Source organism: Puntigrus tetrazona, chromosome 13 (genome assembly GCF_018831695.1).
Source record: "Puntigrus tetrazona isolate hp1 chromosome 13, ASM1883169v1, whole genome shotgun sequence".
NCBI lineage: Eukaryota > Metazoa > Chordata > Actinopteri > Cypriniformes > Cyprinidae > Puntigrus > Puntigrus tetrazona.
Window position 1 is genome coordinate 23,228,661 of NC_056711.1, and position 14,301 is coordinate 23,242,961.

Consider the following 14,301-nt stretch of genomic DNA (forward strand, 5'->3'; position numbering starts at 1 on the left):
CCAAACAGGGGAACGAAGGAAACCAAGCAAACCAAAACGAAGTCTGTAACAGGATGTGAATCGTTAATTAATTTGAGCTTTTTCCTATGACAAGATGAAGAAGAGATGATAATAAGGTCAACAAACAATAACTATGATTATATTAATATTCTATTTCATTGAAAAAAACAAGATGAGATTAAAATTGATTGCAAAAAAATAAATAAAAATTCAATAATAAAACTTTTTATAAAATGTTATTGCAGACTGCTTTACACACGCCTCTACTATATAATGTGCGTGGTTGCCAGATATCAAAAGTTCAAATCCCAGAATCAGAGGTCGCTGTTGCATGAAATACAAGAGTTTACTTTACGCAAAAGTGTTTTGTTTATTTTAGGCAATCTGGCAACCATGTGCACTCGCTCGCTCTTTATTGCGAAATCGCCACAGACGATGATCTGAAAACCGAGCAAGTCGAGCCTGATTGGATAACAGGAAACACGTTCCAGTCAGATACAAAAACAACTGAACATTAAGCGCTCGCACCAAGTGAATTGTTAACTCACGCATTAAAAAAGGAAAAAGGTTGCATTTGCGACCATTTTGGCTGCAGTCTAGAGCCATGCTGTTACGCATTTCCCTTAAAGGTGCGGCGTGTCCATTTTTTGTGAAATCTAGCGATTGAGATTTTTTAAGATTATTCAATAAATCAATATGTTATTGCAAATATTATGGTTGCTTGTTCATCATTGTGTGTCAGTGTTGCATTCGAATGAACAGCATAGTAGCGAATCGCTCTATGTTTGTCCTTAAAGGGATACCGTACAAAACATGATGGTGACTTCTATGTAAGGAGACCCACGGTGTATGTAGATATAAATAGCTCGTTCTAAGTTTATAAAAACATAGAAGTTCATTGTGAAAGGTCTGTGTACACCTCTGAAAACAGTTACATATATTATATAGCATTTCTGTCAACAGATCCTAAACATTACACACTGAACCTTTAAGTCATGCTATATATATATATATATATATATATATATATATATATATATATATATATATATATATATATATATATATATATATATATATATATATATATATATATATATATGTATGTGTGTATATATGTATCTGTGTATAAACCTGTTATTTTGCCATTGCATTATTTCTCTAATTCCATTTAGTGCTGCTACTGGCATTAACATTAAGCAATTAATTTTTTTTTTAATGCTTTATGTAACTCTAATCACAAATGCAAAATAAAAGCACCTCAATAAAAGCTTATGTAACTATTATACACATCATATTTTATTTATAAGACACTCATGCATGAGACAGGCGTCCACAGTGATCTGTACCTTGACCACAGTAGTCCAGTGCTGGCTGAGACGCCCGTCACCCCCACCAGGGCAGCCAGCATCAGTCTGCGCCGCTGATAGGAACGGAAGGCACCGGTGTGATGGCGTCTTGACAACTGCACCATCCCGACGGTGGCGGCCGTCAGCGCCCGCAAGCGGTACATACTGCAGGAAGATGGGAAGACAGAGCGATTACTACGCGAATAATACCTTTCATTCAAAAAGAGAACGCAAATAAGTCCTGGAGTGACACAAATCGCTCCATTTCAAATATATTTAAGCAGGCAGGGCGGTGAACTAACGTTATAAACTATCAAATGAAATGAAATTCACCCAAAGTCAAACAGGCCCGTTCCGCCTTTCATCAGAGATTTGGGCCAGCCTCAAATGGTGCGATATAATTTGATTCTGTCTGAAATTAAAACTGTAAATGTGGATTGCGGATCTTTTCCCCGAACACTGCATGGATTAGCCCGAATCCCCACACTAGCACATCTCCCACGGCCCCCGAGCCTGCACTCCCAAAAAAAACTAATTATCCAGCAGTGAAGGAACAAGACACATTTTTAACAATAGACTTAAGAAAGCTATGAAACGAAATGGGGTTTCGTGGCTTCGAGTCCACGTCTTTTAGTTTTGAGGTCGTCTGTAAGTGAGAGTACTCCTAAAAGTGACTCAATAAACTTTTAGGATGAACGAGTATTTAAAATGTACAGTTCTGTCTTCTGGGGAAATGGCGTGAAAAAAAATAAAAACTGAAGACTCATTCTATCTGAAGAGACATATGCAAAAAAATCTATCTGGAATGCATACCACCTACCAAAGACTAGGCAGCAGCAAATCACGGCTTATGGCTTTAAAGGTCCCATATTGTAAAATCTGAAATTTCCTCACTTTTTTCATGATAAGTGAGGTCTAGGGGCTATGCAACTACCATATTGTATACATTTCAATTTCAGCAGGCAATTATCGTTACAGCTCCATTATTATTCCAGCTACAATTCCAGTCCGCCCTTTGTTGTGCATCCAGCCAGTGCTTTGACGTAATTGTGGCGTTGTTACATTTGATTGGTCTGGTCGTGCGTCCAATCGGAAGAAGGGATTATGAATATTAATTAGACAGGCCAAAATTACGTACAATATTTGACCTTTAACATACAGTACACTCAAATCTGTTTTGTTTTAAAAGTGAGATTAACCATATTTCAGCTATTCTTTAATTTTATATTGAGAAACCGAGACATAATTGAGTAAATGTGGAAAGCAACTGCATACAGACGTGAAATACGAAAGGAACTGGACTAAACAGTTAAAAAGTTTACACAAATTACCAGTTTCATAAGAAAACATGCATTTTACAAGTTTGTGTATTTGTATGATTCGATTTGTAGAAAAGGGTGAGACATCTGCTAATATGATGAAAAATTAACCGATCTAAAAGGCCACATTTAGATCTAAATATCAGCCAACTAGCATTTATTCAATGCCAAATTTAAACTTCAACAAAAACTAAAATACCACAAAAAGGCCAAGGAAGCGATGGGTCTGGAAAGGTAACTATTCATATAGCACTAGTGACTAAGCAATTACACAAATAGAATTTGTCAAAGAAATTTCAATGCTAAATATATATAAAAAAAAAGTATTATTATTCATAATTGTGAATATGAAACTCAAATACAAATTCACAGTGCTGCGGTTAAACACACATATATATACTATATATATATAAATATCTCCAGCTCTGTCATGACAAGTACTTTACAACCTGTTAATAAGTAATATCGGTGTTTTAAAACAACATATATATGCATTTATTTAGGCAGACGCCAGAGGAACAGCAGAAAGCTGCTTTCGACTGCCCAGGCTATTTTCAGCATTTATTGAATCACATCAAAACACCTACTGAAACCATTAGCTTAATTAGATATCATGCCATTTAGGTTAGCGATCATGGTCTTAGGAATCTAATGTTATTCAAGCTTGTCTGAAACTCTTCAGAGTTCAAAGATAAGCCTGCATCAGTAGGCCAAACAACACGAGGACAACGTTAGTTCTCACGTGTCTCATGTCCAGAGGTCACTGATATCAAACCTACAAAGTGCGTGTAAAGTAGTTCCTGAAGGGTTACTGTCCTGCAGTTTAACTTCAACCTTTATTAAATGCACCTAAACCTTCTAATCAAGCTTTCCAGACTCACTAGAAACTTAAACTCTAAAAGACATCGGCCTACCAGCAGCAAGACAACAGCAAAACATCCTTAGTCTAAGGGATTGAATTTGATTTGAGACCTGCAAAACTTTTTATGCGGTTTGGTATATTCCCGGCACAAAGCTATCGAATGACTTTAGTAGACTTGGAGAACAGTGAACAAGATATATGGACCATTTGGGATACTTTTATTGCGCTTTGTATGTAATTTTGACGCTTAACACCATCCATTTCCACTCACCGGAAGAGCACATATCCTTCCAAATTCCACCCTCCAAAACTAAATTTCAAGAAAAGTCACAATCGCAAAGTAAATGATGACTCATTTTCGGTTTTGGGAGAACTGCTCTTGTTACAGGGGTTAACATATTGCAGTCAAACTGTACAAACTTTTGAGTGAAGCTGCAGGATGGCTCTTGAGACCTGTGATTTTCAATCTTCTTTTATGCCAAATTTGTCAGACTCCCCCTCATAAACAAACCAGCATCTGCTTGTTTTTCCTTGAAAAGAGCTACTCATCGCGTCTTTCGCATCTTTTGACATCAAACTGTGGGCAGAGAGGGACTGGCGAACTCTCCCCGTGTGCTCTGCCTCGTTCGTAGGAAGCTCCGTAGAGGCTAGAAGAGCCACCTGTCCGTTTTCCAATATTGACTGTATTTTGATTGAGGTCCTGATTCAGCAGAACATAATGAGAGTGGGAGCGCTACATGCTAATTGGAGTGAGCACTTGTGCGTGACATTGCAGACTGATGGCGCTGGTCTCTGGGGCTGAGGGACAGTAGGACTTCGACTGAGAGCTGGGCAGAACTCTTCAAACAGAGCAGATACTGCATTAGCCCAGTAAACACCCTGGTGGGTTCTATCAGAGTGAGTGTAACTGCTTCAAGCCTTCTCGAAGAACACTTTGTGCGACTTCAAATTCCGAGGCTTTTGTTATGCCCATTACAATGTTATTAATGTAATGTTTGCACAGTTTAATTGTAATTAAGATGAGCTTTTCATTAAAATGGTACTTCCGATTGCTGCTGAAGCTGGTGTAGATAAACCTGCAGTATAATTAAAACCTTTTGGTCACATTTTATTTTAAGGTCCAATTCTCACCATCAACTAACTATAGACTACAGCTTTGAGCTCAATAAACTCCTTATCGGTTAGTAAGATAGTTGTTATGTTTAGGTATGGGGTAGCAAAAAGGTGTTGTATTTAGAATTGACAACTAGTGGTTAAACTAGGTATTGCAGTCCAAATCAAAATACTGGAGAGGGTTTGCTGGTTTTTTTTGCGTTTGGCTCCTCCTCTTTAGACTTGACACGCACATAGGTTGCCAGATTGATGATGCCAACAGGAACGAGCACACATGACGATGAATGAAATTAAATTCTCTGCGTTTTCTGTCAACTGGCAACCCATACATTTGGGTAAATGGTATTATGGTCTTTTTATGCTTTAGTAAAGTCAAAAACATACAGCAACTTTAAGGGACCTAAAATACGGTCATGCAGAAAAAGGCATTAATATGTACTAATAAACACTCAATATTTCAGTAATATGCATGCTAGTTAATAGTGGGTATGATTTGGGTTTTTTTTAATTAAAGTGTTACCAATATTTCAAATGAAACAATTTGTTGATTTTAGTCCATGTCTGTGATCTACATGCTTGTGTTTCTAAGTCAGTGATAATTTTTCGACATTAAAATGCAATTCATGCAGACTTATACCTACTTAATACCTAATAATATTAATTTCTGATTTAATAACGAAACATTGAATTGAAGGGGAATGAAGTTAAGGGTAAAACCGTAGTTTGAACTAAATTTTTCATAATTGTTTCATACCGGACAAGTACATTACGCTTAAGTACAATGTGTTTCGCTCAAATCACAAGGCTGCTGATGAGGGAAAAACTGGCAAATATATACAATATAAGAGACGCCATGCCAAGTGATTACTGATGCATTAACCTTCACAGCTCATGGAGATTCGACTGTGTGATGAAAATTAGTTAGTAAGTTAATTTACAGCTTTTTTTTTTTTAAATGAATAAAAGTTGCGCATTATGCAAATAATTAAAGACAGTTGCTAAGGTTTTAAGTGTCTCCACACATCAGAGAAAGTCTGAATCAACCGCAAGTAACATTCTGTGAAAGAGAAATATGACTCTTAGTCAATCCCACTATGTATGCCCGTTACACATTACAGTATTTTGGACAGTAATTAATCTACTAAATTTAATCTTTGCTTCATTTAACTACGTGCAAATGCAGCTATGATGGCTAACTGTAATCTGGACATCATCAGATCAAGTCAGGTTTTAAAAAATAGTTTACCCCAAATTAATATAATTTACTCACACCCAAGCTGTTCCAAACAAACAGCCTATGTCTTTCTTTTTTTCCCTCCTTAAATCACAAAAGACTTGAATAGTCAATTAAAAAAATGACTTGCAAATAATACCATTTAAATGAAAGAAGGCCACTTGAAGAGAAAACTATTTGATGGCTACGATTCTTAACACACTTGACTTTGCAGCTGTCAAATCTAATGTTTTATAGTATCACACCATCAAAAATCACTCAACTAATTGCATTTAATATAAATCTAAACTAATAAGCTTAAATAAAGTGCCACATTAAGTGTCCAAAACATTCCATTTAGATATTATTTCCATAATTACTCGAAAGTGTACTTCTTTTACACAAAGTATAAAAATAACATTCCCTCATCCTCACATTGTCCCAAAAGCTTATTTTCTTTCTTCTCTGAAAACACACAAAAAAAAAAAAAAAAAAAAAGATATGTTGAGAGACAGCCAAGCAACACTATACACAAACTTTTACAAACGTATACGAAATTGAGCGATTAATGAGACCGATAATTATATCTCAACGGCCCAAAAGAGCAGCCTAAGGATTCAGTAAAACACTTCTTTTTGTGTTACGCAGGAAAAAAAAATAGTCTTGGGCTTCAGAAGCACGGCAGCCTCTGACAAGAAACACTTAAGGTAAACCGCAGCTCTTGTATGCCCAATTGGTTAGACGTAATTCCTACGCGGACTTTCGAGACTCCCAAACCATTTTATTCAAAGAGAGCTCTTTAACCTCGCTTCTCTGCAATCTTCAACAGCAAACAGTTCGCGGCGGTCAGGGTTTCACATATCCAGAGGAAATCTGGCCCCGGCTTCTCTTTATGCACCAGCGATCTAAACAGCCACGCGCCGCTGGGATGAGGTTCTGCCAGACGCTGCACCGGCAGGGCCATCTTCACAAACAGCCGAGGACAAACTTGACTGAAGACCAACATTGCTTCTTACAGTGCAAAAGGAAGCCGAGGAGATATCTGCGAAACGCACTGTCCCTATCTGCAGCGATCCCATTTACATTTAGCCATCGAACAAGGCGAAGTAAAAATAAGCTTTCGATGCACCGAACCTGTCTATATATCCTCAAGGTACAGGCTGCAATTATCTGAGCTCACAGAACATCGCCCCGCGGTACGAAAATTTCACTACTCTGATGACAATCAGAGAAAAAAGGATCATTTGAAAAAAAAAAAAATTGAGAACGCTTAATATGTCAAATGTTGGAATGTAGGTATCCGCTGTTTGTTTGCTTGCATGTGCATTTATAGGACTAGCCTGACAAATACAATGATTTGAGCACGAAGAACTACATTTTTGGAGTTTTGGAGATTTCGGTCTTAATCATTGCTGGTCATTGATATAAGTTATGCTTGTATGCAATTTCCACATTTTTTTTTTTTTGCATTTGTCATCCTTTCCTATCAAACTGCTTGTTACCGATGCGAAAACGGATGAAAATTATTATTTTTTTTATGATGGATGAAATTAACAAAAAGTGAGGTGTTTATTTAACTTGCAAAAGATTTGGACTCAGTGTGCAACGACCTTAAATAAAATGTCTGAAATAAAATGAATTTACAAATATTATGTGAATTGCTTACTATACATTTTATTAACTATACATTTAAATAACTTAGGCCTTTATAGCGAAGCCAGTTTATGATGGCATAAAAGCTATAATGTTAGATACATTTGAAATAGATTAAACAACACTACAGCATAAGTAGACTAGTTAACCACAAGTCAAAATATGCTCTCAAAAGTTGGAGTATGACTTATAGGGTTGGGTATTGTGAATATTGAACTGCATCAATTGCAATTCCGATTCTGCTTTAAAATTTGATTCCCAGTTTTGATCCCAGTGTGTTTACATAAAAACTAGACTCGATTAAGAGTTGTTTGTCTCACCGTACTGAAGAAAAAATATTAGAGACTAACTAAACAAAATGTCATGAAATATATGCACTGAATTATTCAATATGACACACTCAAGAATCATTTGTTTCATTATTGGATCGGTGTTTTTGAATGAATCTATCGAATGAATTATTCAAAGACGAATACACTTAACAGCCCCTTTTCTCGCACATAGAAATCAATAAGCAGAATTGAAATTTTAATTTTACAACAAGTATCCTACAACAAGTCCTGACCTTAAGTATCAAATCCTGGAATAAGAACAAAGGCCACAATGCCGCAATTTTAATTAATCGCTTGTTGTATTCCTAATTTGTGAGTCGCTTTGGATAAAATCCGCTAAAATGAATAAATGTAAAACGCAAAGGTTAAGTTCCAAGCTTGCTTTTTTCTAATTTCAGTAAAAGCCTACAAAACACTCAAACCCCATTCTCTTCACTGATCATCGCTGGAAAGCACTTTTTAACTTTAGAAGCAAAGTTTAGTCCAACTGTCTTTAAACCCAGAGCAAATTTAAGGACGCGTGTACTATGCTGAATAATATACGTTATTTGTAGAATCTGTTCAATTTTGAGCTAACAAACAATACTACCCATACTTTCTTCATCTCATCTTTCTAAAAAGGCAAGAACAGCAGAAGAAGAGCCCACCTGGTGCCATTCCCACCCTCTAAGAACCGAGGCTTCACACAGACTCACCAAATCTGACTATATAAGTTCAGAAAAAGCTTGTCTGGTATGATCAGTCTTTTTTTCGGATGGTAGGGTCAGGATTTGGCCTAAGCAACAGGAAAACATGGATCGATCCTGCCTTGAATCAACAATTTGAGGCTGGTGGTCTTGAGGGGGATATTTTCTTGCCACTCTCTGTGTAACAACTAAACACCACAGTCTACCTATTGCTGCTGACCTTATCCACCCCCATTAAAGACAGCAGTGCACCAATCCTGATGGTTGCTTTCAACAGGATAATATCACAAAGCTAAAATCTTCTCAACGAGATCACTATACTTCAACGGCCCTCAAGATCTCAGTCCGATAGAGCACCTTTGACATGTGGGAAAATGGGAGATTTGCTAATCTGCAACAACTACGCCATGCCATCGCGTAAATACGGACCAAAACCTCTGAGGTACGTTCCCAGGGCCTTGTTAAATTCAGGCCATGAAGCGTTACAACAGTTCTGAAGGCAAAAAGAGCTACTAACAAAGTCGGACAAATTGCTAGAGTTTTTATGAGGTAACTTTTTATGAGGTTTATCAGTACAAACTGTTATAGAAATGAGTTACCCTAAATACAAGTTACTACAGACTACCCCTGACTACCATGTGAACGCAAAAAAAAAGAGAGAGAAGAGGAATGTAATAGTATTATTACCACAAGACATGACAGCTAGATTCATAACACGGTCTGAACATACGCGTTTGTCAACAAAAGCGTCAATAATGCTTTTAATGGCTAAAAACAAAACCTGCCGAACAAATATGGCACTGCTTTATAAGTATAACACAAACTGTGTTTCTCGGCAAATATAAGAGTTTCCAAATATCCAGAGTTTCTTAAAAATGAGCAAGAGTGCTGTGCATGTGGATGAGCCGTGTTGTTATCCAGCTGAAGCGTTAGCATAAGCTACACACTTTAACTGCTTCCTTTCGCTGTTAAATAGCGATATGTTATAAGACGTCTAGATCGCATGGATATTTGTAATCATACAGTTTTCAACTGCGGTACGGTCACGCACCCACGATCGGTCGCAAACAGACAGCCCAGCAATGTTACGACAGACTGACGCTGGATATGTTCGCTAGCTCCTGCGTTTTTTCCGCCCGTCAGTGGAGCTGTGATTGGGTCTGATCATATACTCACTCTGACACTTCAGGCGATCTCAGTTAAAGTCCTGCACGGAAGATTTCTTCAACAAAGGCTATAGATTCTCCTCCGGTTCTCCGTTAACGGCAGTCTCCGCTGAAGTTCCGCGTCTACGGAGGCCGAGCGCAAACACACCCCACAGCGAACGTCAAAGAGCCTCCTCCTCCTCCTCAACGCATCTCATCTGCGGGGAATAAACTCCCTTCTGTTTGTAAACACAAGAATTCTTGGGCGAGGTGAAAAACTTCGTCAAAATGTGTAAGTGTTAATAGAAGTGGTTGGAGCAGACAAATAGATGAGTCAAAATACATGTACCTACCATGGGACACTTTTAAAAAGCCATTTGCTTCCATGAAGAAACTTTAATATTAACGGAACCTTTACATTAAACGGAAAGTTCTTTATAGTGGATTTGAGCAAAAGTACTTAACATTCTTTTACGTTCTAAGGAAAAGGAAAGGAAATTGTTAATTCAGCAGTTCTTTAGGGAGCTAAAAATTGCTTTTTTTATCACTGCAATAAATAAATAAAAAATTGAAGTGTATAAATTGTAAGCTAGACTTATATAAAACCACCATACAGCCTATTTTTGTAAAAGAAACTTGCTGTGTGTGCGCTTCTTAATTGACAGACAATACTTACGTAACATTAAATTGCATAGTTAAATCAGAGTCATCATTAAATTAGGTACTATGACTAAGATAAGCCTTTCGCCCTTTATAATCTCTTCTTTTGCACACGCACTCATGCTCAGACATGGAATATCCAGGGATTTATTTCTAGAAATGTATTATGTGAAATGTGTTATGTCACCTTTTTGTAAAACCACATTTTTTTCTTTGGTGTGTTGTCAGAAATAGGGTGTCACCTTGCCAGAAAATCCAGCTAAACCAGCACTGAATGGAATCTAAATGGCTTTTTAACGCACTAAACTTACTGCTCAGCTAGACAACCAGCAGGAGTAACCAAAGTCAAGGTGGGTGAAGCTGGTAGACCACCTTGTCTAAGCCACCTTCTAACAACTTGAACAACTTAAGGGCAGTATGACTTGATCTTTTCAGCACGGCCTGGTCATAAACACGTCCGTGTTGACTTGGTGCGGGGCTGGATATTCAACTGAACGATTTAATTTGCCACTTCAAAACATCTAGCAGCCCTCCCGCAGACGGAGATGGCTCAGTATCAAAAGTCTATGCCCAAAGCGCACAACACAAGAGGACCAGAAATAGAACACATTTCTGAAAGTCTTTCTCCCACATGTTTGAACTTGCTAGGTTCTTCTAATTCCTTGTTTCTTCGGTCCTCCTCTTTTTCCCCTCCCTTCAGCTGTTTTATCCGCTGTAATTCATCTCCTAGTGTTATCGCGCACGTACTCCCTCTGCAAAATAGACTGTCTTTGGCAAATTTCCTCCCTGGATCAACCGGCCGTGAAACAGGATCTGAGCTTGGGTGCGTAGAGGATCCGTCTATGCAAACTATTTTATTTTGGATGCTCTCGAAGTCCAGATTGTTTGAAGTTAAATGTGGATTATAATTTAGTCTGTGCGAAGCTTGGCTTGGTCACAGGGTTATAAAGAGTTCACTTGTTGCCGTAACCCACAAAAAGCCACTGTTAGCCTGCAAGACATCAAAGATTCTATACATAGTATATGTTATATATTTTAGATAGAGTATAGTTTGTATATATACAAGTTGAACACTGGGCAAACAACTGCTGGTTCACTGATATAATAATGGCTACCATACAATGGTAGCTAGTAAAGACCAAATAAAACTAACCTATAACCTTAACTTTAGTACAGACAATCAATGAAGTCTTAACTTGGCAGGTGACTGCACAATTTGACCAAAAAATCGACCTGAGGTTCATTAGATATATATTAAATAGATTAGATATCAAATTAGATATAGATGGTTATTTACTGGCCAAAGTCAATAATCTATGTTTCAATATGGTTATGTTTTTGTAAAGTTTTTTTTTTGAGGACAATTTTTTAATAAATGTTTTTTTTAAAATCAGAAAGGACAAATTAAATTAATAAAATGTTACTATTTTGAAATAAATGCTTTATTTTATTTTATTTTTTTTTTGAAAATGCTCAATTTGAATCCTGAAAACGTAGTTTTCCACAAAATGTTAAGCATCTCTTTTCAAAAGAAACAGTTTAAAAAATACTGTTATTAAGTTATTAAGTCATGGCAACTTATGTTTTTACTTAGTTGATTACTTTAACTAATCAAAATAAGTTGAACAATTTGAATTTAGTATTTATTTTGAAAAACAACTTTGTAACTGGAATGACTTGTATAGGTTTTTAAGTTGAAATATTTGTGAATTGTTTACCGTGTTGAGCCACAAATCAGCCAATAAGAATGGTTTCTGAAGGAACATGTGACACTGAAGACTTCTTGCCGTTACGTTTTAAAATCTTTTTTATTTAAAAAATAAATGATACCATATGAAAGCGTCATTATTTTTCACAACATAGTTTTACTGTACTTTCATTAAAATAAATGCATCAAAAACACCTTTTTTACTACCTCAGCATAGAGAAAATGAGATTGTATATGTAGGAATAAACTAAATATTAGCAAATATATTTATATCATGTAATCATTGTTTTGTTGCACTTGCAGTTAGCATTAGCCGCATTCAAAGTCTAAAAATGGATTTCGTTGGAAGATATTTAAACATGTTTCGATGTAAAGAGGACCAGACTTTATGCCTGCAGTCAAAAGCCTGGCAGAGCAAGACTTGTAGTCTATTCATGCAGAAGTCTCACGGCTGTTCAGAAATAACCACAGGCCACTGACTGCTCTCACATTAATTTTGAGAGTGGAGCCAGACTCGAGACGTGTCTCATTTTAACCTCACTTCTCTGCAACCCTTTTGCATCTCTATAAATCTCCATACACGTCTCCGTGGTGGCAGTAATCAATTTCTAAGTGTATTTTAGTCCAGATCCAACTAGTCGCCAGTGGTACAGTCATTGAGATGTAAAATAGAGTGACTTAAAGCAATATTTCAATTCAAGTCTATTCCAGTCTATAAGAAATGTCATTGATCTGTTGAGTGCTCTCGCAGCATATCCAATTTCTCTTCTGTCAGACTGACAGAATCTCCCTCCTAATCGCCAAGACCTTCTAGGCCGCTACTTTAAGCTAGAATAAAACATGATGTTTTACGGGTCAGCGTCAAAAAGAGTACATATCATATTTATAATCAGGGCCTTTTTTCTCTGGAGAGAAAAAGAGATCGGCTTGGTTTTAAACATATCGTTATTGATTTTTGAGGGGAGGACATTTCATACGCTATAGTGCTGCATTTACATGGAACAAAGTTTTGATAAATCCATTTCTTCTTCTTTGGAGAAGGGGAGGCGGTCATGAAAGATCAGAGAGGATGCTATTTTGTAATCACAATGGGCACAGAGCGGTGGCCCCGATCATATCTGCACGCAAATTCATCTTTATTACAATAGACCTATTCAGATCATACGCCTACAGCGTGACCAAGCTAGCCTTACTGGCAGCGTATGTGTCCTCATCTCTTTGTTTTTAATGCTTTCCATTTTTCTTTATCGCAGGAAAATGCGCGTGGCAACAATGACAGTATTGTGTCATTTCTAACGTAAACAAAATGCTTGTTTGAAACGTTTGCCGAGCGGCCCGCTGCATCTAGACAAAGTTGCTTTCGAAAAAACCAGTAGAAGCTGTTAACAAAAAAACACAGATAACCACACTGACTGCGGCGAGTAAATAACCATCTAACAGAACAGAAAGACTTAGAAACCTAAAACAACATGAAGCACCACTCATATTTACTCTATGTATATATGTATATATATTAGTGCTGTCATGATACTTTTTTATATATGTGTGTGTGTAAATATATATTTAAACATATTTAAACATATTTACATATATTTACATTAAATATTTAGATTCAAATACTTTTTTTGAGACTGGGGTATAAATAATATAAATATTTAATATATAACTTTTTTTTTAATATATACATGATACATGATTTAAATATATACATATACATTATATGCAGATATATCTAAAAAAAAAATTAATATCATGAAAAGTTCTATACTTTTTTCTCTCGTTTCAGAAAGTGAAACCCATATATTATATAGATTCATTAGACATAGAGTAAAATATGTCAAGCCTTTATTTTTGGACATTTTGATGATTATGGCTTACAGATAATGAAAACCCCCAAATTCTGTGTCTCAGAAGGTCTGAATATTGTGAAAAAGTTCAATATCGGAAAGAAATGGTGTCGCGGCGTAATCAGCTAATTATCTCAGAACACCTGCAACAGTTTCGTGAGCCTTTAAATGGTCTTTTATTCCGGGTCAGTGGGCTACACAATCATGGGGAAGACTGCTGATTTGACAGATGTCCAGAAGACTAGGAGGGTGATCCACAAAAGTTCATTGCTAAGTGCTGTATGGAAGCGTGTTCATAGAAAGTTGAGTGCAAGGAAAGAGTGTGGTAGGAAAAGGTGCACCAGCAAAAGAGATAACCGCAGCCTTGAGAGGAGTGTGAGGAAAAATCCATTTAAGAATTTGGGGGAGCTTCAC

At 36.8% G+C, this 14,301-nt stretch overlaps 1 protein-coding gene across 4 annotated transcripts in view; it reads right to left on the reverse strand.

The window, feature by feature from the left end:
• The window catches only part of micu1 (mitochondrial calcium uptake 1), a 54,603-nt gene extending 44,746 nt beyond the window's left edge, over positions 1-9,857 (reverse strand). For all 4 annotated transcript variants that reach the window (XM_043254695.1, XM_043254694.1, XM_043254693.1 and 1 more), the window contains exons 1-2: positions 9,704-9,857; positions 1,350-1,514 (exon numbers count right to left, since the gene is read on the reverse strand). In XM_043254695.1, coding sequence (XP_043110630.1) covers positions 1,350-1,513 — 164 coding nt within the window. In that variant the 5' untranslated portion in view covers position 1,514; positions 9,704-9,857. The remainder of the gene's footprint in view (positions 1-1,349; positions 1,515-9,703) is intronic.
• Between the last annotated feature and the right edge of the window lie 4,444 nt (positions 9,858-14,301).